We start from the raw sequence: 27,890 nt of genomic DNA on the forward strand, positions 1-27,890 counted from the left end.
ATAAAACGGTGCCCCCCAACCCCAACCCCCCTAACCGGTGCATTGTGTATTTGATAATGTATTGTCATTATCAAATGAGAAAGATTTAAAAAAAGATCATCATCATCATCATCATCATCATCATCCCTGAAATTCTCTAGGCATGTTATTGTTACTTAAAATACTACAAACAGTCCAAACAAATCCATTTATCTCATTTTCATGGAAAGTCCTAGAAATTCGCTGTGTCTCAGAGAGAGATTAACTTATTACTAGCTGAACTAGACTTAGGAGCCAGCGGAAACTTGCTGTTTGCCTCCCTCCCTCCCTCCCTGCTGCGTGGCAGTAACCCTGCTTGGGCTCCTTGATTGCATGGCAGTTTTGGGGAACTTCAATGTGCCTTCTTTGGGCCTGGAGTCTGAGGTGGCTCAGGAATTCATGGCTGCCATGGCAGCCATAGACCTGATCTAACTTATTAGGGATCCAACTTATGGTGTGGATCATCCATTAGATCTATTTTGTGTCTCAGGTTATTGACAACATAATCTGAGTTGGGGGATATTAATAAGGTGACCAACTTTTTCACAATGAAAAGGAGGACACAAATAAATTGTAAAAAAAAATATCGTAAATAAAAGAAACATTTTATTCATTGCAACAATAATACAGAATACATTATAATATGATAAATGCATAATAAAAAACATTTGTAACAATAACATTTTATATTGTAATTATGCTTACATGCTGTGCCCCCGCCCGCAGCCACCCCACCAGCACTGCTGCCCCGCCATGTAGAGAGGGCCCTGTGGCTCCCAAAGCACCAGCTGCACTGGCTCCGGCCCTGGGAGGCAGCCCGCCATCGACATACCCCGCCTGCAGCTGCCCTGCCAGCACCACCGCCCACCCTGCACAGCCCCATGTAGAGCAGGCCCCATGGCTCCCACACCACAGGGGGAAGCCGGCCACCGCTGCTCCTCACACCCCCACCCGCAGCAGCCCCGCTGCCCCTGCCTCTTGCGCCCGCAGCCATTATTGCCCTAGCAGGGCCGAAGATCAAGAGAAAGTTACCATGGCGTCGCTGCTCCAGTCTCCTCCAGGTATCTTTGGGACTAACTAGGAGATGGTGTAGTTGGGTAGCAGGGAGGGGTGCAAAGTTCCTGCCAATTCGCCTTCGCTGCAGACAACTTACATGTGCAAAGTTTGCCGGCAGCAATTCCTATTGGCTTTCAAAAGCCAATAGGGGGAGTAGCATAGCTCATGCAAAAGTTGAAAAAAAAACCATCAAAAAAAGGTGCCGGAACACCGTTCTGAGCGTTCTATGAGAAAAAAAAAACCCTGCAGATTAATCTTCAAATATCGAAAAGGAGGACATGTAGGAGGACACTTTTTGAGGGAGGACAGAACTTAAAAAAGGAGGACTGTCCTCCCTAAAGGAGGACGGTTGGTCACCTTAATATTAATACTATTATGTCCTGGGCCTGCTGAATGACTCAGCAGGCTCAGGAAGCTGCAGAAGGCCCGGGCAGACCACGTGGTTGCCCGGGACCAGACAGGCTGTCTTCAGCCTTGCACGCATGTGCAAGGTGGGAGAAAAGTCTTGCATTGATTGGCTGATGCTGTCCCTGCAAGGGGAGTATCAAAGACTCCGTGCCATTTTGTTGCTGTTCTGTTGGTGAATTGCAATAAAGGAAGACTGTTTTTGTTACTCCGCTTTGTCTCAATGCCTTTTACTTGGAAACAGAACATTGGCGACGAAGGTGGGATACGCTGCAAGGAAAACAACAAAAGAAGCTAGGGACTCACCACGGAAGTCCTGAAGTGCTGGGAAGTTCGGCGTCCGGCGATTGCAATTCTGCCTGCCAGTACGAGAATGCTGGAGGTGAGCTTGGCAAGAGGGACCCCTTCTCACACCTTGCAGCAAGAGGCATTGATGAAGCTCCAGGGCTGTAATGATGTCCAAACTAGGCCGTCTGTCTGAGTTTGATACAGTTCATCCAGAGTGCTGGAGTTCTTACATGGCCCAGGTGGAGAACTACTTTCGGGTAAACCAGATCCGAGAAGATGGCCTCAAAGCTGCTACCTTGCTGTATGTCTGTGGGCAACAGACTTTCGATATAGTGGAGAATCTGGTCGCCCCAGCACCACTTGACTCAATTGCCTATGTTGAATTAAAGAAGATGCTGCGAAAACACTTCGAACCCAAGCTCTCAGTGATTGCATGCCGACACGCATTCGAGCAGAGGGACCAGAGGCCTGGTGAGTCTGCTGCGGACTTTATTGCTGCCTTACGACAAGCAGCTAGGCCATGTGAATTCAAGGATCTGGAGGAGAGACTTTGGGATCGTTTAGTTTGTGGTCTGAGAAGCCGGGAACTGCAACAGAGGATCTTCGCAAAAGAAGACGTCTCTTTCCAAGATGCTTTAAGAGAAATTGCAGCCGAAGAAGCAGCGGGCGGAGCTGTGAAGGCCTTGCAGCTCGCCAGGAACCCTCCAGCAGCAGTCCCCGTCCATCAAGAGGTCGCTCGGGAAGAGTCCAAACAGGATCCAGAAAAGGAGGTGGACAGACTTCAGCAGGCAGCGGAGAAAAGGCCTCAAGAGCACAAAGAAAAGGCAACTTCATTCCCTCGGTGTTTCAGATGTGGAGGATGGCACAAGCGCTCCAACTACTGCTTCCGCTCTGCCATTTGCTGGGCATGTGGTAGGCAAGGCCACATTGCCTCCATCTGTTTGGGTCGCCAGAAGGTCCAGTCTTCGGAAGAATTGCTTTAGAAAGGTACCAGGGTCCCCAGCCAGCACAGGGTGGGCTTCTGCCATTGCGCAGGAGCATTTTCAAAACAGGGGCTCACAGGCCACTTAGGAAGAAGCTTCGCATTGAGGTGAAGTTGCAAGGGATTCCCTTGTCGATGGAGTTGGACACAGGGTCCACTTTGTCAATCATTTCTCAAGACACTTTTAAAAAGATCTGCAGCAGAAGTGGCCTACGAGTTAAACTCAGGCCATCAAATTTAATCCTTACTGACTTCCAGAATTCCCGAGTCAGCGTGAAGGGGGAGGCCATGCTCAAGGTGCAGCATAGGAATTTTGAAGGGCTGCTAGATGTGATGGTAGTTGGGGGTGATCGCACGAGTCTTATTGGACTTGATTGATTCAAGGCCCTTGGGATTCAAGTGACTGGACTTCACAGTCTGCAAACATCAGGCCTTGCAGAAGTTTGCAAGGAGTTTGCTGATGTGTTCAGTTCAGAGCTTGGCTCGTACAAGGGGCCTCCCATTGCTTTACGCTTAGACCCAGCCATCACACCCATCAGGATTAAGCCTCGAAGGGTGCCATTTGCCCTGAAAAACAAAATTGATGCAGAGTTGGATAAGCTGCTCCAGCAGGGCATCTTAGAACCTGTGGACTGTAGTCCATGGGAAACTCCCATAGTTACGCCACTGAAGGCCAATGGAGAAGTCCAAATTTGTGCGGACTATAAATGTACACTTAACAAAGCGTTGCAGCAGCATGCGTACCCGGTGCCTGTGGCGAGCCACTTTCTGGCCTCCCTCAAAGGGGGGTGAATCTTTGCAAATCTTGATTTGGCACAGGCCTATCAACAGTTACCAGTTGATGAGGCAATGACTGAGGCCCAAACAATTGTGACACACTGGGGAGCCTTTAAGGTAAAAAGGCTGCAGTTTGGGGTTAACGTAGCCCCAGGCATTTTCCAAAGCATGATGGAGCGAACGCTCCATGGCATTCCTGGGGTCTATCCCTACTTTGATGACGTCCTCATTGCTGGGGAGTCATCTGTGAATCTGGCAGAAAGGCTGAGGGCTGTCTTGCTGCGTTTCCACCAAGCGGGGCTGAAGCTCAAGCAAGATAAATGTAAAATTGGAGTTGCTTCCACTGAATTTCTGGGTTTCCGTATTGATGCTGAAGGCATCCATCCTACTGAATCCAAGCTTCAAGCAATTCAACAGGCCCCGTCCCAAGTCCAAAAGTGAACTTCAAGCTTTTCTGGGACTATTAAACTTTTACCATTCATTCCTTCCCCACAAGGCTGCAGTGGCTGAGCTGTTACACCGGCTCTTGGACAAACAGGCTCCATGGCAGTGGACAAAGGTCCATGAAAGGAGTTTTACTGAGGTCAAGGCCTTGCTCTCTTCAAATGCGGTTTTAGCGCATTTCAATGAGCAATTGCCTGTGTGCATAGCCTGTGATGCATCCCCTTATGGGGTTGGGGCTGTACTGAGTCACCTAAGGGCTGATGAGACACAAGTCCCTGTGGCCTACTATTCCAGGACTCTTTCATCTGCTGAGCGTAATTACGTGCAGATTGACAGAGAAGCCTTGGCCATAGTGGCTGGCATTAAGAAGTTCCATGACTTCTTATATGGCCACCACTTCACGGTCTACATAGACCATAAGCCTCTGCTGGGTTTGTTTACAACAAACAAACAAACAAACCCCACACATAATCTCTCCTAGAATGCTGAGATGGTCAATTTTTCTGTCAGCATATGACTATACTCTGGTTCACAAACCAGGCAAAGAAATGGATCATGCAGATGGCCTCAGCAGATTACCTGTACAGCAAATTGAGGCAGATCCTGCTCCTGCTCTTCACATTCTCCCCATTCAATAATTGCCTGAATTTCCCCTCAATGTTAGGGACATGGCTGCAGAAACAGCCACTGATCACACGCTAACACGCGTGCTGACATGGGTGTTGTCAGGATGGCCTGACACGTGTCCTGGTGCAGAATTCCACAGTTTCTGGCAAAGGAAGCACGAGCTTTCCACCTTCAAGGGGTGTGTCCTATGGAGTAGCAGGGTAGTGATCCCAGCCTCATTGAGGACTAGAGTCTTGCTCTCTCTGCATGAGGGACATCCAGGTATAGCCCGGATGAAAGCGCTTGTGCGTAGCCATCTCTGGTGGCCTGGGCTCGATAAAGAGATCGAGACCCAGATTCATGGGTGCCAAGTGTGCCAACAGTCCAGGCCTGAATGCCTCAGGCCCCTGTACACAAGTGGGAGGAGACACACCCCTTGGTCAAGGGTACATTTAGATTATGCTGGGTCCTTTCAGGGGCAATTCTTCCTTCTCCTCATTGACAGCCATTCCAAGTGGCTAGAAGTTGTGTCTGTCTCCTCCACTATTACTGCTAGGACCATCAAGGTGTTGAGAGGAATCTTCGCTTCTCATGGACTTCCAGATGTCCTGGTCTCAGATAACGGACCCCAATTCACTTCTTTTGAGTTTCAGGCTTTTCTACAGGCCAACTTGATCCGGCATGCTACTTCAGCACCATTTCATCCATCTTCCAATGGCCAGGCAGAGAGGATGGTGCGCACTACCAAAGATGCTCTTAAAAGAATAACTTATGGCAGATGGCATCACAGATTAGCTGATTTCCTTCTTTCACAATGCACCACACTTTGCACAGCCATGGGGAAGAGCCCAGCAGAACTCTGCTGGGGTCGCCGTCTCATCACTAAACTGGACAGGTTGCACCCAGATCGGGTGGCTTCACAGGTGTCACAGCCGCGGGCACCTAGGAGACTACAGGTGGGCAATCCGGTCTGGGCAAGGAACTATGCACCTGGACATCTCTGGGTGACAGCTGTGGTCTGCAAAGTCACTGGGCCGCTGTCATACGAAGTGGCCTTGGAAGATGGTCATGTGTTATGTTGACACATCGACCAACTGCGCTGGAGGCTTCCCAGCCACCCTTCCGCTCCTGACTCTGCTCTCGGGGGGGAGGAGGACCACAATTACGATCTGGCCAAGCGCTTTAGCTATTGCTCCTGAAGGGGGGTTTGCCTGGCCAAGTGGACATTCACAGGTTTCAGCTATTGCTCCAGAAGGGGGGTTTGCCATGGATTTGGCTCCTGACTCTGGCACCTGCGGCACAGACACTGGGGCAATGGGACGTTGGGGTAAATTGGCTACTCAGGCCACTTCAGCTACTGGTCTTGGGCTCGAGGGACAGTGCTCCCAAGAGGGGTCCATTGTGGACTTGGGGAATTCCACCCCACCACCGGATTTGGGGAATTCCACCCCACCAAGGAACTTTGGCTTGGATTTAGCGGATCCAACCAGTCAGCAGCTGGGTGGGTCACCTGGGTCCTTGGGGCAACAAAGTCCTGGTCTGCCTAGCCTGGCAGTCGAGCTGGCAGGCCAGGCACACACACCGGCCATAAGAAGGTCACAGCAGGCCAAGGGTCCACCCAAACATCTTAAGAACTATGTGAGGTTTCTGTCAAGCCTGAGGGAATCTTGCTAGTTCTTTAAAATGCAAAACAAATACTCAAATGAAGGGGTGCTATATTTCAGTGTATTAAACATTTTGCTGTACTCTTGCACTTATAAAATGCAAGATTGGGTCTGCCTGTGTGCAGGCATAATGTGTTTAATAATAACAAATGCCAATAGAACACATGTATATGTTTGCTGCTATAACGGTAAGGGTTACTTATTGTTTTATCTAGGGGGGAGGGGTGTTATGTCCTGGGCCTGCTGAATTGCTCAGCAGGCTCAGGAAGGCTGCAGAGAGTCCCGGGCAGACCATGTGGTTGCCCGGGACCAGACAGGCTATCACCAGCCTTGCGCGCATGCGCAAGGCGCGAAACCAGCCTTGCATTGATTGGTTGACGCTGTCCTTGCAAGGAGACTATAAAAGGCCTGCGCGCCATTTTGTTTACTGTTCTGTTCTGTTGCTGACTTGCAATAAAGAAGACTTGCTTTTGTGTTACTCGCTTTGTCTAAATGCCTTGAACTCGCGAACAGAACAAAGACATTTCCTGTTTGAGGTCCAATAATCTGCTGATCATCCCAGAACAAACAAAAATGTAATCTGGGACTGATTCATATATCATACCAATGTTGAATGATAAGAGTATTCTATATCTCTTTGAATAGTATATCAAGTACAATGTTCTCAAAAATTTAAGTTGACATATTGGCTATGGATCAAATGTGCTACAATATTAGGTAAGTCCCCACTAACCACCTGTTTAATAATAATTGTCCTCTTGCAATTTGTTCTTGTTTTCAAATTAGAAAATACAAGTTTTCCGCTACTTTAATGTGTTTGGCACTTGCAACAGATAGCAAACTCAAGATTTGGCACTTGCAACAGATAGCAAACTCAAAGGTTGATGTTTGCCATTTGGGAATGTGTTGACCTACAAGTTCTACGTAATAATGTATGCTAAACTATGTAAGGCTATAAGAATCCACTTCCATAGTATTGCCAGAAAAACAGGATGAAAAACAGGCTCCATGGCAGTGGACAAAGGTCCATGAAAGGAGTTTTACTGAGGTCAAGGCCTTGCTCTCTTCAAATGCGGTTTTAGCGCATTTCAATGAGCCTGTGTGCATAGCCTGTGATGCATCCCCTTATGGGGTTGGGGCTGTGCTGAGTCACTTAAGGGCTGATGGGACACAAGTCCCTGTGGCCTACTATTCCAGGACTCTTTCATCTGCTGAGCGTAATTACGTGCATTTGACAGAGAAGCCTTGGCCATAGTGGCTGGCATTAAGAAGTTCCATGACTTCTTATATGGCCACCACTTCACGGTCTACACAGACCATAAGCCTCTGCTGGGTTTGTTTACAACAAACAAACAAACCCCACACATAATCTCTCCTAGAATTTCCTGTCAGCATATGACTACACTCTGGTTCACAAACCAGGCAAAGAAATGGGTCATGCAGATGGCCTCAGCAGATTACCTCTACAGCAAATTGAGGCAGATCCTGCTCCTGCTCTTCACATTCTCTCCATTCAAGAATTGCCTGAATCTCCCCTCAATGCTAGGGACGTGGCTGCAGAAACAGCCACTGATCACACGCTAACACGCGTGCTGACATGGGTGTTGTCAGGATGGCCTGACACGTGTTCTGGTGAGAATTCCAGAGCTTCTGGCAAAGGAAGCACAAGCTTTCCACCTTCAAGGGGTGTGTCCTATGGGGTAGCAGGGTAGTGATCCCGGCCTCATTGAGGACTAGAGTCTTGCTCTCTCTGCATGAGGGACATCCAGGAATAGTCCGGATGAAAGCGCTTGCGCGCAGCCATCTCTGGTAGCCAGGGCTCGATAAAGAGATCAAGACCCAGGTTCATGGGTGCCAAGTGTGCCAACAGTCAAGGCCTGAATGCCTCAGGCTCCTGTACATAGGTGGGAGGAGACACATGCCCCTTGGCCGAGGTTTCATATAGACTATGCTGGGCCCTTTCAGGGGCAATTCTTCCTTCTCCTCGTGGACAGCCATTCCAAGTGGCTAGAGGTCGTGCCTGTTTCCTCCACTACTACTGCTAGGACCATCCAGATACTGAGAAGAATCTTTGCCTCCCATGGGCTTCCAGATGTCCTTGTCTCAGATAACGGACCCCAATTCACTTTATCTGAGTTTCAGGCTTTTCTACAGGCCAACTTGATCCGGCACGCTCCTTCAGCACCATTTCATCCAGCTTCCAATGGCCAGGCTGAGAGGATGGTGCACACCACTAAAGATGCTCTCAAGAAAATCACTTACGGCAGTTGACATCACAGGTTAGCTGACTTTCTTCTTTGCCACCGCACCACACCTTGCACAGCCACGGGGAAGAACCCAGCAGAACTCCGCTGGGGTCGCCGCCTCATCACTAAACTGAACAGGTTGCACTCAGACCGGGTGGCTTCACAGGTGTCACAACCATGGTCACCTAGGAGACTACAGGTGGGCGATCTGGTCTGGGCAAGGAACTATGGACCTGGACATCTCTGGGTGACAGCAGTGGTATGCAAGGTCTCTGGGCTGCTGTCCTACGAAGTGGCCTTGGATGATGGTCATGTGATCTGACGTCACATTGACCAACTGTGCTGGAGGCTTCCCAGCCACACTTCCACTCCTGGCTCTGCTCTCAGGGGGGAGGAGGACCACAATTACGATTGTGGACCACAGTCTCTCTGCCCAAGCGGACCTTCACATGCTTCAGCACATGTTCCAGAAGGAGGTTTTGCCATGGAGGCCACTCCTGACTCTGGCACAGGCACTGGGTCAATGGGACATTGCTATCAATTGGCTATTCAGGCCACTCCAGCTTCTCCCAAGAGGGGTCCATCGTGGACTTGGGGAATTCCACCCCACCACTGGACTTGGGGAATTCCACCCCACCAAGGAACTCTGGTTTGGGTTTAGAGGATCCAGCCAGTCAGCAGCTTGGAGGGTTGCTGGGGTCTGTCGGGCATCAAAGTCCTGGTCTGCCTAGCCTGGCAGGCGAGCTGGCAGTCCAGGCACACACACTCGCTCCAAGTAGGTCAGAGCGGGCCAAGGGTCCACCCAAACACCTAAAGGACTATGTGAGATTCCTGTCAAGTATGAGGGAGGCCTAATAGTTCTTTAGCAATCAGAGCACACTCAAAAGAAGAGTGTTATATTATGTTAAATAAAAAAGAAATGCTGTATTATTGTAGGAAATATAAAAGATGTATGACTTGGGGTCTGCCAGTGGGCAGCCGTAAGAGTATTTAGAAAGAACTACATGCTCATCAGAACATGTGTATATGTATGCTGCTCTAAAACAGTAAGTATTTACTTATTGTTTATTCCAAGGGGGGGTGTTATGTCCTGAGCCTGCTGAATGACTCAGCAGGCTCAGGAAGCTGCAGAAGACCCCGGCAGACCACATGGTTTCCCGGGACCAGACAGGCTGTCTCTAGCCTTGCGCACATGTGCAAGGCGGGAGAAAAGTCTTGCATTGATTAGCTGATGCTGTCCCTGCAAGGGGAGTATAAAAGACTCTGCGTCATTTTGTTGCTGTTCTGTTGGTGAATTGCAATAAAGGAAGACTGTTTTTGTTACTCTGCTTCATCTCAATGCCTTTTACTTGGAAACAGAACAAATACCAGTCCTTTATTATGGATAGATCACTTCCTCATAGCCCTAGAATTCTCTGTAGCCAACCCCCACTATTCAACTGACCTGCCTTAAATGACTGATTGACATAGAAGGGTTTCAGGTGGAAGTTGAGGTTATTCTTAAGGCTCTGATACAAAATTAGACTGAGATCATTCTTGATGTTTGAATGAGTATGCAATAAACTTGGACCAGATGCTCCAGTGCAAACTGTTTGCAATTATCGATCCCTAGGCTCCCCTGGTCGTAGAGGAGCCCTGGAATATGAGATAATGTAAGAGATGCATAGAGTGATGCCGGAGAAAGGCTAAGGATGAACCTGGCTGATTCTTACAGGTAAGAATCTTTATTAGGACTTACCATGTGACAGTAAGTGTGGTGAATGTGCTGACTACTCCCCTCTTATTTTTATTTATTTATTATAGATAATTTATATAGCCACCTACTCACTCACAGCGACTCTAGGCAGCTTACAGATAATAAAAACATAATATAGAAAAAATAAAATAAAAAATAAAATAAAAAGTTGCACATATAATTATATACCTATTATGCATATATAATAATTATTGCATCTGCAGATAGCTGATCAGGTCAGAGATGATAACCAGGTCCCTTCTGGATAAGGAAGGGCTGGGCAAGCCCTTGGAGGGCTGCTGGGAGGACTAGAATAGAGTAGAGCTGGAAGGGACCTTGGAGGTTTTCTAGTCCAGCTCCCCACTCAAGCAGGAGAACCTATACCATCTCAGACAAGTGACTGTCCAATCTCTTCTTAAAAACCTCCAGTGATGGAGCACCCATGATTTCTAAAGGCAAGCTGTTCTACTGGTTAATTGTCCTCACTGTTAGGAACTTTCTCCTTAATTCCAGGTTGCTTCTCTCTTTGAACAGTTTTCAACCATTGTTTCTTATCCTGCCCTCTGGTGCTTTGGAGAATAATTTGATCCCCTCTTCTTTGTGGCAGCCTCTCAAATACTGGAATATCGTTATCATGTCACCCCTATTTCTTCTTTTCTTTAGACTAGCCAAACCCACGTCTTGCAGACATTCTTCATATGTTTTAGTCTTCAGGCCTTGAATCATCTTAGTTGCTCTTCTCTGAACTTTTTCCAAGGTCTCAACTTTTTTTTTGTAGTATGGTGACCAAAATTGGTTGCAATATTCCAGGTGTGGTCTCACTAGGATTTTATAAAGCAGTACTAATACTTTGTGTGATCTTGATTCTATTCCTCTGTTTATACAACCCAGAATTGTATTAGCTTTTTTGGTTGTTGCTGCACATTGCTGGCTCATAGTCAAGTGATCGTCCACTAGGATTCCCTCTCACAGTTACTGTTTTTGAGTCAGGTCTCGCCTAATCTGTGCTTGTACCTTTGATTTTTCCTGCCTAAATGTAAAACTTTGCTTTTCTCCACATTAAAATTCATTTTATTGGATAGGGCTCATTGTTCAAGTTTGTCAAGATCTTTTTGGATCCTCAGCTTCTCTTCTGGATCTTGGCTATTCCTGCCAGTTTAGTGTCATCTGCAAATTTGATGAGTTCCCCTTCTATTCCCTCATCTAAGTAATTGATGAAGATATTGAAGAGGACTGTGCCTAAGATGGAGCCTTGTGGTACCCCACTACTTACTTCTTTCCATGTGGATGTAGTACCATTGAGGACTACTCGTTGAGTACAGTTTGTCAGCCAGCTATAAATCCATCTGGTGGTGATGTTGTCTATTCCATCTTTTTCTAGCTTACCAAGCAGTAGATAGTAGTCTACTTTGTCAAATGCCTTATTGAAATCTAAGTATACTATGTCCACAGTGTTTCATTGGTCTACTAATTTGGTCACTTTATCAAAGAATGAAATAAGATTGGTTTGGCATGATCTGTTTTTAATAAACCCATGCTGGCTACCAGTTATAACTTTGTTTGCTTCTAGTTGTTCGCAGATCTGTTTTTTTTTTATTATCTTTTCTAGGATCTTCCCAGGTATTGATGTTAAACTGATTGGTCTGTAGTTTCCTGAGTCTGTTTTTTCCCTTTCTTGATGATGGGAACCACATCAGCCCTTTCCCAATCCTCAGGTATTTCTCCGGTGCTCCAGGATTTTTTAAATATATGGTGCAATGGTTCTGAGATAACATCTGCCAGCTCCTTCAGAACTCTGGGATGTAATCTGTCGAGTCCTGGTGATTTATATTCGTCAAGGTTGGATAGGTGTTCTCTTACCATTTTCTTGCTTATTTTGATTTTTCTTTCTAGTATGTCTTTTGCAGTACTTTTTCTGGCATGTTGGGCTATAATTTCTTTTTGTATGAAGACTGATGCAAAGAATGAGTTAAGCAGCTCTGCTTTCTCCCTACTGCCTGTTACTGTTAGGAATCTGTTTGATCTCCCGCTCACTGCAGAGTTTGTCTCCCAGCTGACATCTGGGTAGTTGAAGTCTCCCATTACTACTGTAGTATGCTTCCTACATACATTTGTTAACTGGTTGGCAAAGAGTCCATCTATTTCTTCTAACTGGTTGGTTGGCCTGTAGTATACCCCTATGGCAATGTCACTTTTCTCCCTTTTATATTGACCCATATACATTCTGGAGGGTTTTTATCTTTGATCACATGTATTTCTGTAGACATGTAGTGTTCTCTTACATATAGTACAACTCCCCTTCCTCTTTTTGTAGATTTATTTCTTTTGAAATAAATTGGCAACTGATTTATATTTATGATGGCCACAGTGTCCCAAGGTCATGTGATCCCCTTTGCAACCTTCTGACAAGCAAGTCAATGGGGAAACCAGATTCACTTAACAACCATGTTACTAATTTAACAACTGCAGTGATTCATTTAACAAATGTGGCAAGAAAAGTCATAAAATGAGGCAAAATTCATTTAACAAATTTCTCACCTCTCCTCTTTTTATATCCTCCCTTCTCTCCCCTTCTTTCATATCTTCTCCTTTCCCCCTCCTTCTTTTATATCTTCTCTCCCCCTTCTTTTATATCCTCTCTTCTCTTCCCTCTCCTTCATTTATATCCTCTCTTCTCTCCCTTCTTTTATATCCTCTCTTCTCTCCCCCTCCTTCTTTTATATCCTCTCTTCTCTCCCTACCTTTTATATCCTCTCTTCTCCCCCCTCCTTTTATATCGTCTCTTCTCTCCCCCTTCTTTTATAACCTCTCTTGTCTCCCCTTTTCTCTTCGGTGCATCTCCAGCTGACTGCTCTCCTCAACACTGTGCTACTCTGTCTCTTTCACTGTACCCTTTTCTTTCCCCCATCGCCTTTCTCTCTCTCTCTCGCTCTCTCTCTCTTCTACCAAAACCTGCTCCTTTTATAGCCTCTCCTCTCTCCCCCCTTCTTTTCTCTTCTGGATGTGCTGGAAGCGCCGATCAGCTGGAGCTGCATGCACTGATCTTGGGCTCTCAGCAGAACCCAGGCAACACCTCGCGCAGCTCCAGCTGACTTTCCCACAAGCCTGTGTGGTGCTGCTGCCGCTTCACCTCATCCACTTTTCCACTTTTTAAACTCTTTTTTTCAGTGCTTTTCAACCCATCGTACCAAATGCCAGGTACCTAAGTACCACCAGTGGTACGCGTACCACCGATTGAAAAACCGTGTTCTAGAGATTCTAATGATTGGTCACCCTTCCCTCTCAATTTTAGTTTAAAGCCCTTCTAATGAGTTGGGCCAGTCTTTTTTCAAGTACATTTTCCTCTGTTTTCGTGAGATGCAGCCCATACCTTGCCAAGAGTCCTTCGCGTAGGCAATGCAGTCCATGTTCCAGGAAACTAAAATTTTCTATTTTATGCATCAGTTGGATAAAGTTGCTTGGCTTTTTTCTGAATTGGACTTTGGCTGGGCAGATACTGTTGAAATGACTGAAGCATGCTTGTGCTTGGCTAACCTCCCTGGATCTCTTGATTGCTTTCAATACCATCAACTATGGTATCTTCTGGACTGTTTCCAGGGATTGGGAACGGGGGAAGGCATTGTTTTGCAGTGGTTTTCATCCTTTCTTTACGGCCAGTTCCAGCTGGTGTTGGTATGAGAGGTCCAGTCCTAAGCCTCTCTTATATTGAATGCCTCAGGTTTGGGATCACTCACATCTTCTTTTTAATATCTATATGAAGCTGCCAGGTGAAGTAATTAGGCAGCAAGTGGTCCAGTATCATCAGTATGAGGAGGATACTCAGCTGTTCATCTCTACTCCATGCTGAGCAAGTGATTCCACTTAGGTGCTTACCCAGTCCTTGAATGGAACAGGCTGAAAAACAAGCTGAGATTCAGCCTATCAACGAGATTTACTCTAGAAATGCACAGGAGCAAGACAAGTGGCTTTGGGTTTTTAGCCCCATGGTGAGTTGCCATCCTTGACTCTGGATTGGAATACATTTCCCCAAACATAGTGGTGTGCAATTTGGAGGTCTTCCTGGTCTTGTGGTTCCTGTTCAAACAGCAGATCACAGCTGCGGTCAGGGGGACCTTTGCATAAATTCATGTTGTATGCCGATAGCATCCATTCCCAGATTGGGAGACTTTGCTCACAGTTCCTTATGCCTTTAATAAGATCATTCAAAAGCTACAGCTGATCCAGAATGTGGCAGCATAGCAGTTCTGTGCTTCTTTAGTTTGTCTATGTTGCACTGGTTGTTATATGAGCTGCACTCATTCCCAGTTTCTTTTCAGGTGCAATTCAGGGGATTGGCTATTACCTTTAATGTTCTAAACATACAGGTCCTGGTTATTTAGAGAAATGACTTTCCCTGAGAATATCTGATATCAGAGAGGGAGCACTGCAAATCTTTTCCCTTAAATTTTGCCATATGCTGAGATTTCATACTTCTTTTCCTTGGTTGCCCTGGTCCTTTGAAATAGCCACCCATTTCAGGTCTGGAAGCCTCCTACCCTTTTAGCCTTTTTTTGATGGCTATGAAAATATAGCTCTTTCCCCAGCTAGAATGAAGAGGAGCCACTGACTGAGGAAATGATAAATATCATGGTGTCATAGTGGGGAGTATGCTGCTTTGTGTATGGGTGGCATTGTTTATTTGTTGGGGTTTTTAAAATGTTGTGAGCTATCTAGAATTATTATATGTGAGCTAGATGGCCATAACCTTCTAATAAATAAATAAGCAAGCCAGAAATTTCTTGATTTTTATTTCAGAAGTGAAAAACTAGGACAAGGAGCAAGACAAAGCCCGTATTTATGAGATCTAGCAAACTAGTAAAATAATAATAATAATAATAATAATAATAATAATAATAATAATAATAATAATAATAATAATAATAATAATAATAATAAAGTTGGAAGGGACCTTGGAGGTCATCTAGTCCAACCCCCTGCTCAGGCAGGAAACCCTATACCAGGGGTAGGCAACCTCGGCTCTTTTATGACTCATGGACTTCAACTCCCAGAATTCCCAAGTCAGCTATGCTGACTTGGGAATTCTGGGAGTTGAAGTCCATGAGTCATAAAAGAGCCGAGGTTGCCTACCCCTGCCCTATACCATTTCGGACAAATGGCTGTCCAGTTTCTTCTTAAAAACTGAGTTATCAAAATGAATATTATAAATAGTGTTTACTTCTTCAATGAGACTGAGTAAGTAGAACTTGATTTATCATATTGAGTTTCTGTGATTTTATTTTGCTTTATGACATAGCCACATAGCCCTTATTTATGATCACCTGTGAGATATGGGTTATCTGCAAGGTACATTCTGGGCTAAGTGATTGAATTAATTGATTTCAAATAATTAGTTTAATTAGCTTCTCACTGCCAACTGTTCAGAACATTTGTGCTAAGTGTGTTCACAATTTTTTTTATATTTCCAAATTTTTTTGGAGTTTTTTTTTAAAGCAAACAAATGCTGCACGGCAGCCTGCAGATCCAGCAGCAGTTGCCAGAAATGGCTGGTCAGGGCTAACTGGTTTTTACAAATTCTAAGATATTCTGACTCAGTGGCTGTGTTTATGGCAACTGAGCACGCACAGGCTGCTCGACTAAGGCCTTGGATGCAGTCATCATGACCTCAGCAAATGGCATTGGTGCGGATAAGCCAGGCCTCTGTCAGTAAATGATCTGTTCCAGATGTGTGGCCCTGAGTATGGGAGGGAGGGAGGGAGGGAGGGGGAGAAGACTTCTCCTTGTTCAGTGAATGTACAGAGCTTAGGGAGATGAAGGTGGGCTGATAATGTCGGTGGGTGGTTTTGAGTCATACAAGGAAGGGAAAGGGCAAGGAGCTTACAAAAATCAACCTTGGATACAGCTGCTCTGCCTGGTTTCAAGAGGCAGCATTCTATTTTGCTTGGTTCTCTCTTGGATTTGGTCCAAAACCTGCATGATGTGATACATCCATTTAAAGAGGCCCAAGCTGGGAAAACAGCACTAAGCTGGGTTGAAGCTAAGAGCATGTATGCTACCGTCTAAAGAACTGCACCCAGCTTTGGAGCTTTGTCTCTGTAATAGGTCTGCGAAGTGGTTTGTGGGTTCAGTTCTATTAAATTATCATATTTGGATGACTTAGAGGCAACTGCAATTAAGGCTTCCAAGTAAAGTACTGTAGTTTAAGACTGCGAAGTATGGTAGCTCTAGAAGGTGATGAACTAGTTAAACTTTAAATTAGAGGCTAGGTTGACTGAAGCAAAGAGCAACATTTGAAACAAATACTCCAAACTCTGCCCTCTGAAACAAAATGACTGAATACATTTACCAATAAAAGATGTTAACTTGCTCTTCCCTAGAAACTCTTTTAGGAGAAAGCATTCAGTTCTGTATGGTGTCCTTCCATCTTTTGGATATGTGGTAGAGGGGATCTCTCTCTTTCCTCTTACTTGGCTATAGCCAGGAAAACATTTTTTAAAATCCCAAAGAAGCTTCTACAGTATGGGCTTTATTCAAAACTAATATCTATAATATGAAAATCGCTTTAGAAAAATATCATCATCATCATCATGAGGAAGTTAAAGGTGAAAGTAAGCAAGGCTCAGGAGTGATATCCAAGCCAGGAGCCTTTTAGACAACATAATCTACCTAGTGAATACAGAAAAAACAGAAGTGGAAGCAGCCATTATAGTCCATATAATCTGACCCCCTGTTCATTGCAAGAATCACAGTTCAAGCAACCATACCTGTTGGTTCTCTAGCATCTGCTTGAACTCATGTGACCAAAGGAACTCAATCTTCTCCCTCAATCACTGGTTGTTAACTGGTTATAAACACACTTGCTTACAGAACTGGTTTTCTATAGAGTATTATTAATCATTCTTACAAATATATAATATTTGAAGATACCTCTTTAATATAAGGCCTTCTCTCAAGTGAGCATAACTCCCTGAAACAGAATCTTTGGGGGCTTATTTTCCATGGATGCCCACTAACATGAGTAACTTGTGACTTTAAACATTGAATATTTATAAAAGCAAAGGAACTTTAAACTTTTAGTAAGGAAATGCTAATTTCAAAATAAATTTTGCTTATTGCAGTATTATTCTGGAGAGGGACAGTGGGGAGTTTGCTGAGTCTGTTATGATAGGACAGGGGTCTTCAAACTTGGTCCTTTTATGATTTGTGGACTTCAACTCCCAGAATTCCTCAGCCAGACATGCTGACTGAGGAATTCTGGGAGTTGAAGTCCACAAGTCATAAAAGGGCCAAGTTTGAAGACCCTGTGATAAGAGATCATCATGTCTCTCCTGCTTAATTTTTTATGTGACAGCAAACCACTAAAAGATTGAGAGATGAAAGTAGGCTGATATGGGAATATCTGGCCATTGGTATTAGAGTCTAGGCCCAATACATTCTGGAAAACTGGCGGTGTCTTTTTCTCCTGCAGACACATAGCATTAAGTGGTGGTAGAATTCTATGATGGGTGGCTGGTTGACAGAGTCCAAATAAGAGCCATCTAAGAAAAGGATCATGATGGTACCATAGCCCTCTAATTAGGGGATATTTCTGGGTTACAGATTTCATGAATGAGCCAGACCTGCAAAGGAGTTAGATAAATTATTTTATCAGGCAACAGGGCCTAAGTCTTGAAGCAGATACAACATGACTTGGATTAATTCTGATAGCTTTCTATCAGATTACCTCCCATCGGCCGGTACGCTCCCACAGAGTGGGTCTCCTCAGGGTGCCGTCAGCCAGACAGTGCCGGCTGGCGACCCCCAGGAGGAGGGCCTTCTCGGTGGGAGCTCCCACCCTATGGAACGAACTACCCCCAGAGATCAGGGTGATCCCGGATCTCCCTTCCTTCCGCCGCGCCCTCAAGACATGGCTATTTAAGCTGGCAGGACTGGCCTAAGGGGTATTTTTAGTCGGGTTTTAAAACAATTTTTAAAATAACAAAGGCCAAATTAATATTTCCTTTTAATTACGTTTTAATGGTAGTATTTTTGTACTTTTGTATTTGTTTTTATTAGGCTGTTAGCCGCCCTGAGTCCGCAAGGAGAAGGGCAGGGTAAAAATATAATAAATAAAATAAATAAATAAATAAATAAATAAATAGCTGCTTAAGGGTGGAGGAATGCCCAGATGGGTGGAGATGTTGTTCAAATTATTGGAATGTTATCTTGACATGCAGCCTTGTTGTATCAAAATGGGAAGATCATGAGTTTTGTTGGAGTCAACAGCTGGGCTAATGATATCCAGGATTCGGGGTGAAAAAAATCATTAAAAAAGTCAGAAGATAGCCAAAAAATTGTCATTAGTCTATCAAACTATCAGCTTATAAAGACTGTTCACTCTCCCAATATGAAATAAAACTGAAAATCATGGTAGTTGAAGCCCAGCATTATTTGGAAAGAACTGTAATGAAATAGATGGTTTATGTATATCCAATGTTAATTCAAAAAGAAATTATTAGTCAATTAGTCATTGTTCTATATGTGATGTTTTATAGTGAAAGTGAATAAAGTTTTGAACACTCAAAACAAGTGTTCTTGATTAAGGTCTACTTGGCTATCTCTGGAAGAATGATTTTTTAAATGTTAGTGACTCTCTCTATCTCTCTATCTCAATCTCATGCATTTGTGTGTGGGCACATACACACACACGCTCATACACACATATTGATTTCCAAGTATCTATTTAAAGGAGCTCTGTCAAAAAATATAAGGAAAGTCCTCTGTCAAGTTAATCTTAGAGAATTGTTCCTAGTTGGCACAGATTTTGCCAGGCTGCAGAAACCAATAGGACCTGGGACCAGGTAAGTTCACATGTCAAAGTTACCCCAGAGAAAAATACTATGGAATAACATATGCCAAGACATATTATCAAACACAGAACTAAGATTCCCATGATTTATATCTGCTTTTGCTCACCACTACCACCCCCAAAGTTCATTAATTTCACTACAGGCAGTTCTGCCTTTTAACCATAGGAAATGGCATTAGCTTTACAGGAATAAAATGTAATCAACTGGTGCTGTTTTCATGATAAATTTGTTATTGGAAATAAGGATCATTTTGTAGAAGATGATTTCTTTTTTTAAAAAAAATAAAACTAATGAAATACAGCCTATGTGGAATAGACAGCATCATACACACGAAATGGATTCTTAACTGGCTAACCAATGACACACAGCTTGTAGCCCTTGGTAGAACTACATCTACATGGAGGGAAGTAAGCAGTGAAGTACCCCAAGATTATGTCTTCTGTTTTCAAAATTTTCACAAATGATTTAGACAAGGGGATAGAAGGAACTCATCAAATTTGAAGATGACACCAAGCTGGGGAGAATAGCCAACACTTTAGGAGATAAGCTCAAGATCCAAAAGGATCTTGATGGACTTGAACCCTGAGCACTATCCAACAAAATGCAATTCAGTGGTGAGAAAAGTAAGGTCTCACACTTAGGCACCCTCACCGCCACCGCTGCTGAACTGGCTGAATCCCCCCACTGAATCAAGATCATGTGAAGTGTTCATACTTTACATGCGTTGGTAAGTCCACACTTGGAATACTGCATCCAATTTCAATCAGCATGATACAAAAAAGATGTTGGGATGTTTTGTTGTTCTGAAATTATTTATTTTATTGATTAAATTTATATGTCATCCATAAAGGGACTTGGGGCCTGAAATTATTCAGTAAGTCATTATACCAGTGAGCATTTCACCATACTGTTATGTATTTATGCCAAAATACCCAAATGGCTACGTATAGCATCTTTCTCCCTTCCTCCACCAGTTGTTAGATATATACAGAAAGAATCCTTCTCTTCCTCACTCTCCCCTCCTGGTCAGGATCTAGTCCCTTTTTCTTGCTCTTAATGTTTAAGGTTGAAACACATTTTTGCAGTTTTTCTTCATGGCATCTTTTAATTCTTGCTAATACATAAGTTAGTTAAGCAGTGCAGATGTTAACACTGCCTTAGGGCTGTCTGTCCTGGTCTGGTTTTGCGCAGGGAGAGAGGCAGTGTCTGGTTCCAACTGCTTGACGTTCCCTGCTCTTCCCTCTGCCCTGACTGCCCATTTGGAGCTTTCGCTTGGATTTCACAACCAAGTTGACTGAGTGAATAAAAAAATTGCCAAGTTGAGGCACTCTGGGCCTTGTAAAGCTGCAGGGCTGTGAACGGCACTCTGTTGCTGGCAGGCAGGGTGACCTGAGGTGGCCGTCCCAGGGTTGCAGAGGTTCTGGTAACTCTGAATGGGTGGGGAACTGGGAAGGAGAAGTTAGTCTCACTGAAGCAAAGCCCCCGGGAGCCGGGCTTGCTCCTGGATCTCATTTTTCACATGTCTCCTGCACTCTCACTACTAGCCCTGTAAGAGGAAAGGAGGTGCTTCCTGTTATTCTGATTCAAATCTCAAGCTGGTCACAGGAGAGAAGCAGACTGTCTATGCTTCAGAGTGGCAGGCTGTACAAGATGGATGGACGAGCTCTGCTCTTGAAATTAGTTTTGCTGGTTTCCACAGGTAAGTGGTTCTCCAGGTTGGGTAAGGTATGGCACAGGATGCTTGGGGCAGTGCGGCACTGGACAGCTCATAGTAGATTTGGTCTCTGGACTGGCAAAGACAATGAGGGCCCACACCCAGACAGTTCATCTTGGACAGGTTGGAATGACATTTTAGGGAATGCTGAGGGGATGGTTGGATTAGGAATCCAATGCTCAGATCTTTCTGTGATCCTGCTTCTTACCTGAATGAGCCACATATCGTAGGACTAGCCCTGCCTTCTGCTCTCTGCATGTGCCCCACCCAATTTATTTACTTATTCCTCCATTATTTTCCCTGATCCCACATCACCAGTATTTTTTTTAACTGCCTCAAAGAACAATGAGGGTATTTTACAGGTATAAGATCCTAAGGATTGAGATGCCCTCTTGTCCCTCCCTTCAGTTTTGCTTATACTCCTCCATCCTTCCACAGGAAGAATGCCGGCCTTTGACAGAACAAGGTGCTCTGTATCCAAGCTGTATTAAGACTTTGGCAGGATTTGTGAAGCCACTTGCATTCTGATCCTGGCTAAAGTGGAAATAAATCAGAGTGTCTTGTGAAATACTTGTATCTCTTTTTTCTTCTTTTCTTTTTGCTTGCAATGATTTCAGAAAAGAAATGAAAGAAATAGATAGCTTGCTTTAGTGTAGCATTCCATGTATGGAGGCATCTTTTTTTACTTTCCTGCTAAAAATGGTTTGATCTTGTGCAGGAAATGCACTTTCCTTCCATCCAGGTACATTTACTGATTCTCCTAATTGATCAACCTATGGGATCCATAGTAGAGTTTGTCAAAAGTAGATGTCAGATGTATTTTGCTTATAGAACTGATATGTTCAGAATAGCACAAAGACGTAATGCAAATGATACTCTTCAAGGAGAATAGCTTTGCTCCAAACAAATAAGAAAATATCTTCATAGTTTCAAATCTGACAACTGCTACACATTACTGTGGGGAGAATGCATTCACTGAAAAAACAGCAAATAAATACATTTTATAGATTTATATAGAATCAGTTAACACAAGATTTTGCTATTCAGTTGTCTATGTCCCAGTGGGGGCAAAAATCAGTGGTTTAAGTAATACAGAACAAAGCAAACTATTTTGGCCCATTGACAAAGTTCTCAAACAGAGTTAGGTACATCTTTATTACAACCAATATGTCCAAAATCATAACAAATAAATTCAACGTTTGAAATGTATGTTAAGGACAATGTTGTCTGGGGCTTAAAAAAGAGTGGAGAAAGGCATACAACATATAGAATGCTGGTTATATCTTATCTTTTTTTGGGGGGAAACCCCATAATTTTTGAAAATCTACTTGGTATAATATAATTTATTTGATTCTGCATCTCCTCCTCTACTTTACTATATCACTACAACAATGCATACCTGAAAGGATCAGTATTAAATGTGCTTTTTGACCCACTTTCCTTTCCCCTCTGTTTATGGCATTATCTTGATTAATTAAGGGTACAGTCTTGGAAAACTGGACATAATTGTGCCTATGTTAAGCTATTTTAATGAAGATATTGACTGAGGATTTGGAGTTAAAATCATACAATGACATCCAACAACAAAGGCAAATTGAGGTAAAGGCTATCTCAAGTAGAGAAGAGAGGAGAAACGATGGTTAGTGTTTTCTCTGGGATGGGATTCTGCTCCCCATTTTTACCCTAACCAAAAATTCCAAACTTGTTTGTGAGTTTGGAACTCATAAACTTGAATTTGAACTTTTAATAAGATTTTCTGCACCCTCCCCCAATAATGGTTTCAGTAAGTCTGGACAGCTCCTTAATTCTAATTTTCTCATAGCTAGACTTTTTTCTGAGGTTATTTTTACATCCTCTCCATTTTCTCTCAATTGTAGTGGTTATTACACTTCATGCTTATTCTGGGACAACAGTATCTCCCCAAAGTGCTACCTTCTCTTTCAAAAGTCTAAATCTTACACTTCAGGAAATTAAAGGTAAGGTAAAAATGAAACGGGGTGAGTTGATACTAAGAATTTGGATAAAGATTTTCTTAGAGTGCTAGAATCCAGGTTTATTCTATGACATAAAATGGAGGAAGATGAATGAATTTTATTTAGATAACTGTGCTTATTTTAGATAGCACAGGGCTGAACTAAGAAATCTGCAACTACTAAATGTGCCAATGGGCACTAATCTGAAAAACTTTCAGAAAGATTAAGAAGGATGAGGCTTTAAATAGCTATTAATCATGACAGGTTATTTATCATGGTAGGTTGCTTACTTCATCCAAGATCAGAAGCAGCAGGCCATGACTATCAGAGGGAGCTGTCTTGTTCTGCATATGGGGGCTTTCTTGTGTTTGAAAAAACAGGATGCTGGGCTAGATAGGCCTTTAATTTAATGCATGTGGGATCCTTCTGATAAAGTGGCAGTTGTGATGGGAATTCTGCTAATATCTTGGCATCTTAATGATAAAACAAAAATTATCATTTTCAGAGAAACCATGGGTTTACCCATGTAGCTTAATTTAATCTGATTTTCTTCTTCCTTCTTTCATGTCCAGAAGCTGATAGGGCAGTATACTGAATCTTATTTCAGTGCTGGCAATTTCTTCTATTCTACATGGACAGAAATACATTCATTTAGAAAGCATATGATAGTTATAGCTTATGCAGTTCTAGCCCCTAAAAGAAGGAATGAGCAGGGTGGCTCAAGAGAAGTGGTCTCATTCTTCCAGAGTTGCTTTCAACATCTACCACATGTGATAGTCCTCATATTGTACCTAATGGGAGGGAAGTATTTACATAATACACTGGGTACTGAAACATTTGCAAATGTCTTCACATATTGTTTCTTTTTATAAAGTATTTTTAATTATTTGAGACAATTTGCCTCCCAACACTGGGCATGTTAATTTCTTTCTAAGAATCTACAGGAACCTGAAGCTGATAGAACTTCCCTGAGATGCAAACAAAATGCCTTTGAATTTTGAGGTTATAATTTTATGCTTGAAATATTTGTCGTTATTATGAAATACTCTCAAAATGTGAAGGAATGAGAAAATATTGACCATGGCCATTCCCAGAGGCCTCTCAAAGGGAGCAAACGACAAAAGCAGAACTATGCTGAGGCAATGCCAACTCTACCCCTTCTACATGTGTCTTAATGTCAATTGCACATATATAAAAGAGACAGAACAATAGTGCAATGCTGAAGTTGGGGGTGCTGTTCTCAGAAAAAAATACTTGGACACCAGCAATAAAATAAAGGGGAAAATCTGATACTAGATTTCTCCCAATGTTAGAGTTTTTCCTCAACATATTCTTCCTATGATTCCCTTAAATGCCAGCTCCCAAGCCATAGAGTTATTTCCTTAAGAATTCATTAAAAATGTATCAAGGGGATTTTATCATCATTCTTTTCCTGCTTTACCGCAGTTGTTACCATCATCCAACCATATTCAGTCTTGAATAATGGTTGCAATTCCATTCCTCTCCTTTCTGGTGATCTGGGGAAAATCTGAAATTTTAACACATTTATTGCTTAAGATCATTTTGAAAGCTTGAGTTAAAACTGAAAAGATATATTGAAAAGTAAAAAAAAAACATATGCTCAATTAGTTTGCTTCCAAATACTTTGTAGAAATGTTGTGCTTTACAGACTTGTAAAGACAAGTCTGAAATGGGGTTAAGTAATTCTTCTTGCCTGAGTCAAATCAGAAGGGGAACTTGGTAATAGTTTGTTAGTTCTGATGGGGGAATAGATCAGAACCTCTTCTAAACACCTTTCTCCATTCCTCAGAAACTTCTAGCAGTAGATGACCCAGGTAGATTTCTTTCTATCTTTCTTCAGTACCCAACCATTCATACCTCAGGGTAATTTCTTACATTTTATTTATTTTTCATTTTAGATTTGGCATACAAATACTATACCAGACAGTGTTGGGATTTGTTTGCTGAGCAGATGGCCAATATCAGTAAAATATATTGGTGTGAGTGGAGGACTATTCGCAGGTATTTCAGAGTTTCACCTTTTACTGACCATGGGAAAGGGTAGGCGTGCCACTTGAGATTTAAATGAGGAAGCATGTTGTATGATTTTACCATAATGTATCATATTATCTGTGTCAGAAGAATATGAAGATACTTTTCTTAAATTATACTGTACAGATAGTCCTCATTTAGCAAGTGCCTCGATTAGCAGCCATTTGCATTTGTTACAGTGATAAAAATGTAACTTTATGACCAATCCTCACATTTATGACCTTCACAGGTCAAAGGAAAGTTGAAGTAAGATTATAAGCACAGTCATAGTGTCACTTGGAACCATTTCACTTAATGGCCAAATTTCCAATCCAAGTTATAATCATTAAACACAGACTACCTGTAAAGTACTATATTTTCTTATTTCAGATATTTGTACATTATTTTTGTAAAAAAGCTGTTTCAGAATTAATTGGTAGTATTCAGGTTAAATTAATCATAATTAGATTTAACTGAAATTAGTGAGATTAGATAGCCATGCAATAATGAAATGTGAGAATGACCTTGGAAGATGAGGGAAAGAAGTGCTGCTTAGGGAACAATCAGATAAAAGAGAGAGGAGCCCACAACGGAGCAACAGACAGAGAAGGGATCATAGAAAAGATGTGCCCTACTTAATCCAGCAATAAAAAAAAGGCAGTGGGAAATGTGTACTTTCAGACTTGGAAGATTGTGTTAATGTAGTCTTACTTTATTGTATTAACACAATAAAGTTAGTGCATCTGCTTATGTTTCCTGTCTGGTCTACATGAGAGGCTGACACCTGTCCTGTCCCCTTTTTTTCTCCCGGTGTCACAGATGTTCTTGGTTATCTTTGTTCCATTCAAAATGAGTGGTAAAAAGGAATTTTTCTAAGAATAAGCCAGGCCTATCCAGGTCTGGCTCTTTTTTGGTACAAGCTTTGTTTTCATCTTTTGCTTGAGAAAAGATGAAATGTTGGCTTCTAAAATAAGCTTAATGAAGTTGAAGTACCTACCATGGAGTAGTTTACTTTCTGTCTCATGGGGCTGATGTTTACTGCAATATAAAACTATCTTTTTCCTTGGGATGCTCTCCATTGCTCCGGTTGATTCCTTAAGGCCGAAAGAACTAACCATGTTTTCATTATTTTGAAAATTATAATCCTAAAAAGTAACATGGTTATACATGTAGCAAGTAGTAAGTAGTAACTGTAGGTCATGTGACATTGGGTAAAACAAAATAATAACCATGTTTTCTGGCAAGTAGATATGTGGAGGCAATTTGAGGGACCCCCGAAAAAGAGGAAATTGTAAGCTGAAATTCTGAATTTTATTGAAATTTGAATATTTTAGAAATATTCTTTAAAACTCACAAAAACTGTCCTGACTCATATTAAAAACATAAGCAATAAATAATGTCATCTTGTTGGACCTGGGATCATGAATTATCTGTGGCAGCAGCTGCCCTGTGGAATAGCATCCTTCTGGATATTTGAATGGCCCTAACCTTGTTAGCTTTTTGTAAAGATTGAAGACCTGGCTCCTCTCCCAGGTATTTGGACTGGATGCTTAAGTTAGCATTGCTAGCTAATGCTGGTTGATGTTCAGAGCAGAGGGAATAGCTTCAAAGGACAGGAGAAAGAGCTCCCACCGAGGCAACAGTCAAATAAAAGATCCTGAGTCTGGGCCAAGAAAATAACTTGAGAAATTGTCTCAGATGGCCACTCCTTAGACATGGATAAGACTTAGAAAGATTCTGTTATTATACTTATTAGAATAAAAATAGTACCAATGTTGGAATTTTTAATACGTTGCGCTGTGTTTGTAACTTTTAGCATAATTGTCAGTTATTGTTTTTAATCTTGGTATGTTTCCCAAAATCACTTTTGTGAGATGGGAGGCTATATAAATTGTTTAAATAAATAAACAAACAAACAAACAAATAAATAAATAAATAAATACATTTAAAATATTCTCACCAAGGATCTACACATTTTTTGATCATAAGATATTTGACCACATTAGGTGGAAAAAATATGAAAAAAGAAGACATAATATTATCAAAAGTCCCAGTGCATTTTGAGGAAATACATTCCTTCTCAGACCATTCCTCCCTCATTTCCTACATATTTGATCAATATGTTTTCTTGTTTCTTACCTTAGATAAGAGAATATATATAAGCATGGGGGTTGCATGCCTCTATATGTTCACTTATGTGTATGCAACTATTTCTCATTCTCTAATTTTGGAGAGTAGGTCTGAATGGACCAACTTTTTTTCTGGGCATCTTGCTTACACTATTAATTTTGTTTCTACCTTCATATTTTGTTTCCTTGGCTCTTGGTTATCTTTATAGGCCATACAGTCACCTGAGAAAATGCCTGGAAAGTGAAGCTGATAAACTGGAGCTTGACTACCCCAATTCCATGGCTGAGGAATACATCATTATCAGCCACCATAACTACTTCCTCAATTGCACCCTGAAGAATCGACCTCTCCAGGACCCTCCTGAAAATATTTTGCTAGCTCTTATTATAACCCCCATCTGCCTTATTCCTTTCTTGGTTGCTCTTGTTGTATTGAAGAGCAAAGATGGTGAGATGCAATTGTGAATCCTGATCTTTACAAGGTGATGTGATAGGGCCTCCATGGCCTAAGTGGTATAATTACAACACTCAGTTCAATTCTTGGGTATTATGAAATTCACCCTACCCAATCTAAGAACATTATATAGCATGAGCCACTGCACTGGAGACTATTGGTTGAAGTGTTGCATAAGGGGACTTTGTACTAAAAGAAGGGTCATAAACAACAAAATCAAACCTCCATCACCAAGGCAAATGCTGATGTATGTATGTCTCAGTTATAATTTGATTTAATATTACTGCCTCTCTTATTCTGAATGAATTATGGGAATTATAGACTTGGGAGACACCAAGGCAGTGAAAGATTTTAGGGTGGATATAGATAGGCCAAACAAACTATATGTGATTTTTTTTTCCTTTAGAAAGAAAATGGTAAGTGCCCGTGTGCCCTTCTTTTTGCATACTGATATCTTTGTCCTTCCACCCAAACTCTCATCCAACACTTACAAATGTCAGATAGTAATGCCCAGTGGTGGGA

At 42.5% G+C, this 27,890-nt stretch overlaps 1 protein-coding gene across 1 annotated transcript; it reads left to right on the forward strand.

The window, feature by feature from the left end:
* Positions 1 to 20,409: 20,409 nt before the first annotated feature.
* RAMP2 (receptor activity modifying protein 2) lies at positions 20,410 to 27,887 on the forward strand. Its single transcript, XM_015831530.1, has 4 exons — positions 20,410 to 20,766; positions 22,659 to 22,757; positions 24,674 to 24,776; positions 27,124 to 27,887. The coding sequence occupies exons 1-4, from the start codon at positions 20,691 to 20,693 to the stop codon at positions 27,377 to 27,379; spliced, it is 534 nt and encodes a 177-aa protein (XP_015687016.1). The 5' UTR covers positions 20,410 to 20,690; the 3' UTR covers positions 27,380 to 27,887.
* Positions 27,888 to 27,890: the final 3 nt, after the last annotated feature.

This window comes from Protobothrops mucrosquamatus, unplaced genomic scaffold (genome assembly GCF_001527695.2).
Source record: "Protobothrops mucrosquamatus isolate PMUCROS unplaced genomic scaffold, P.Mucros_1.0 scaffold_257, whole genome shotgun sequence".
Classification (NCBI taxonomy): domain Eukaryota; kingdom Metazoa; phylum Chordata; class Lepidosauria; order Squamata; family Viperidae; genus Protobothrops; species Protobothrops mucrosquamatus.

What these genes read in the sequence shown, in the direction of transcription:
- RAMP2 (XM_015831530.1), top strand. Translation starts at nt 20,691, where the DNA reads ATGCTTCAGAGTGGCAGGCTGTACAAGATGGATGGACGAGCTCTGCTC. An exon ending in AGTTTTGCTGGTTTCCACAG is followed by an intron (nt 20,767 to 22,658) that starts GTAAGTGGTTCT and finishes TCTCAATTGTAG; the next exon opens with TGGTTATTACACTTCATGCT. An exon ending in GAGTGGAGGACTATTCGCAG is followed by an intron (nt 24,777 to 27,123) that starts GTATTTCAGAGT and finishes TTATCTTTATAG; the next exon opens with GCCATACAGTCACCTGAGAA.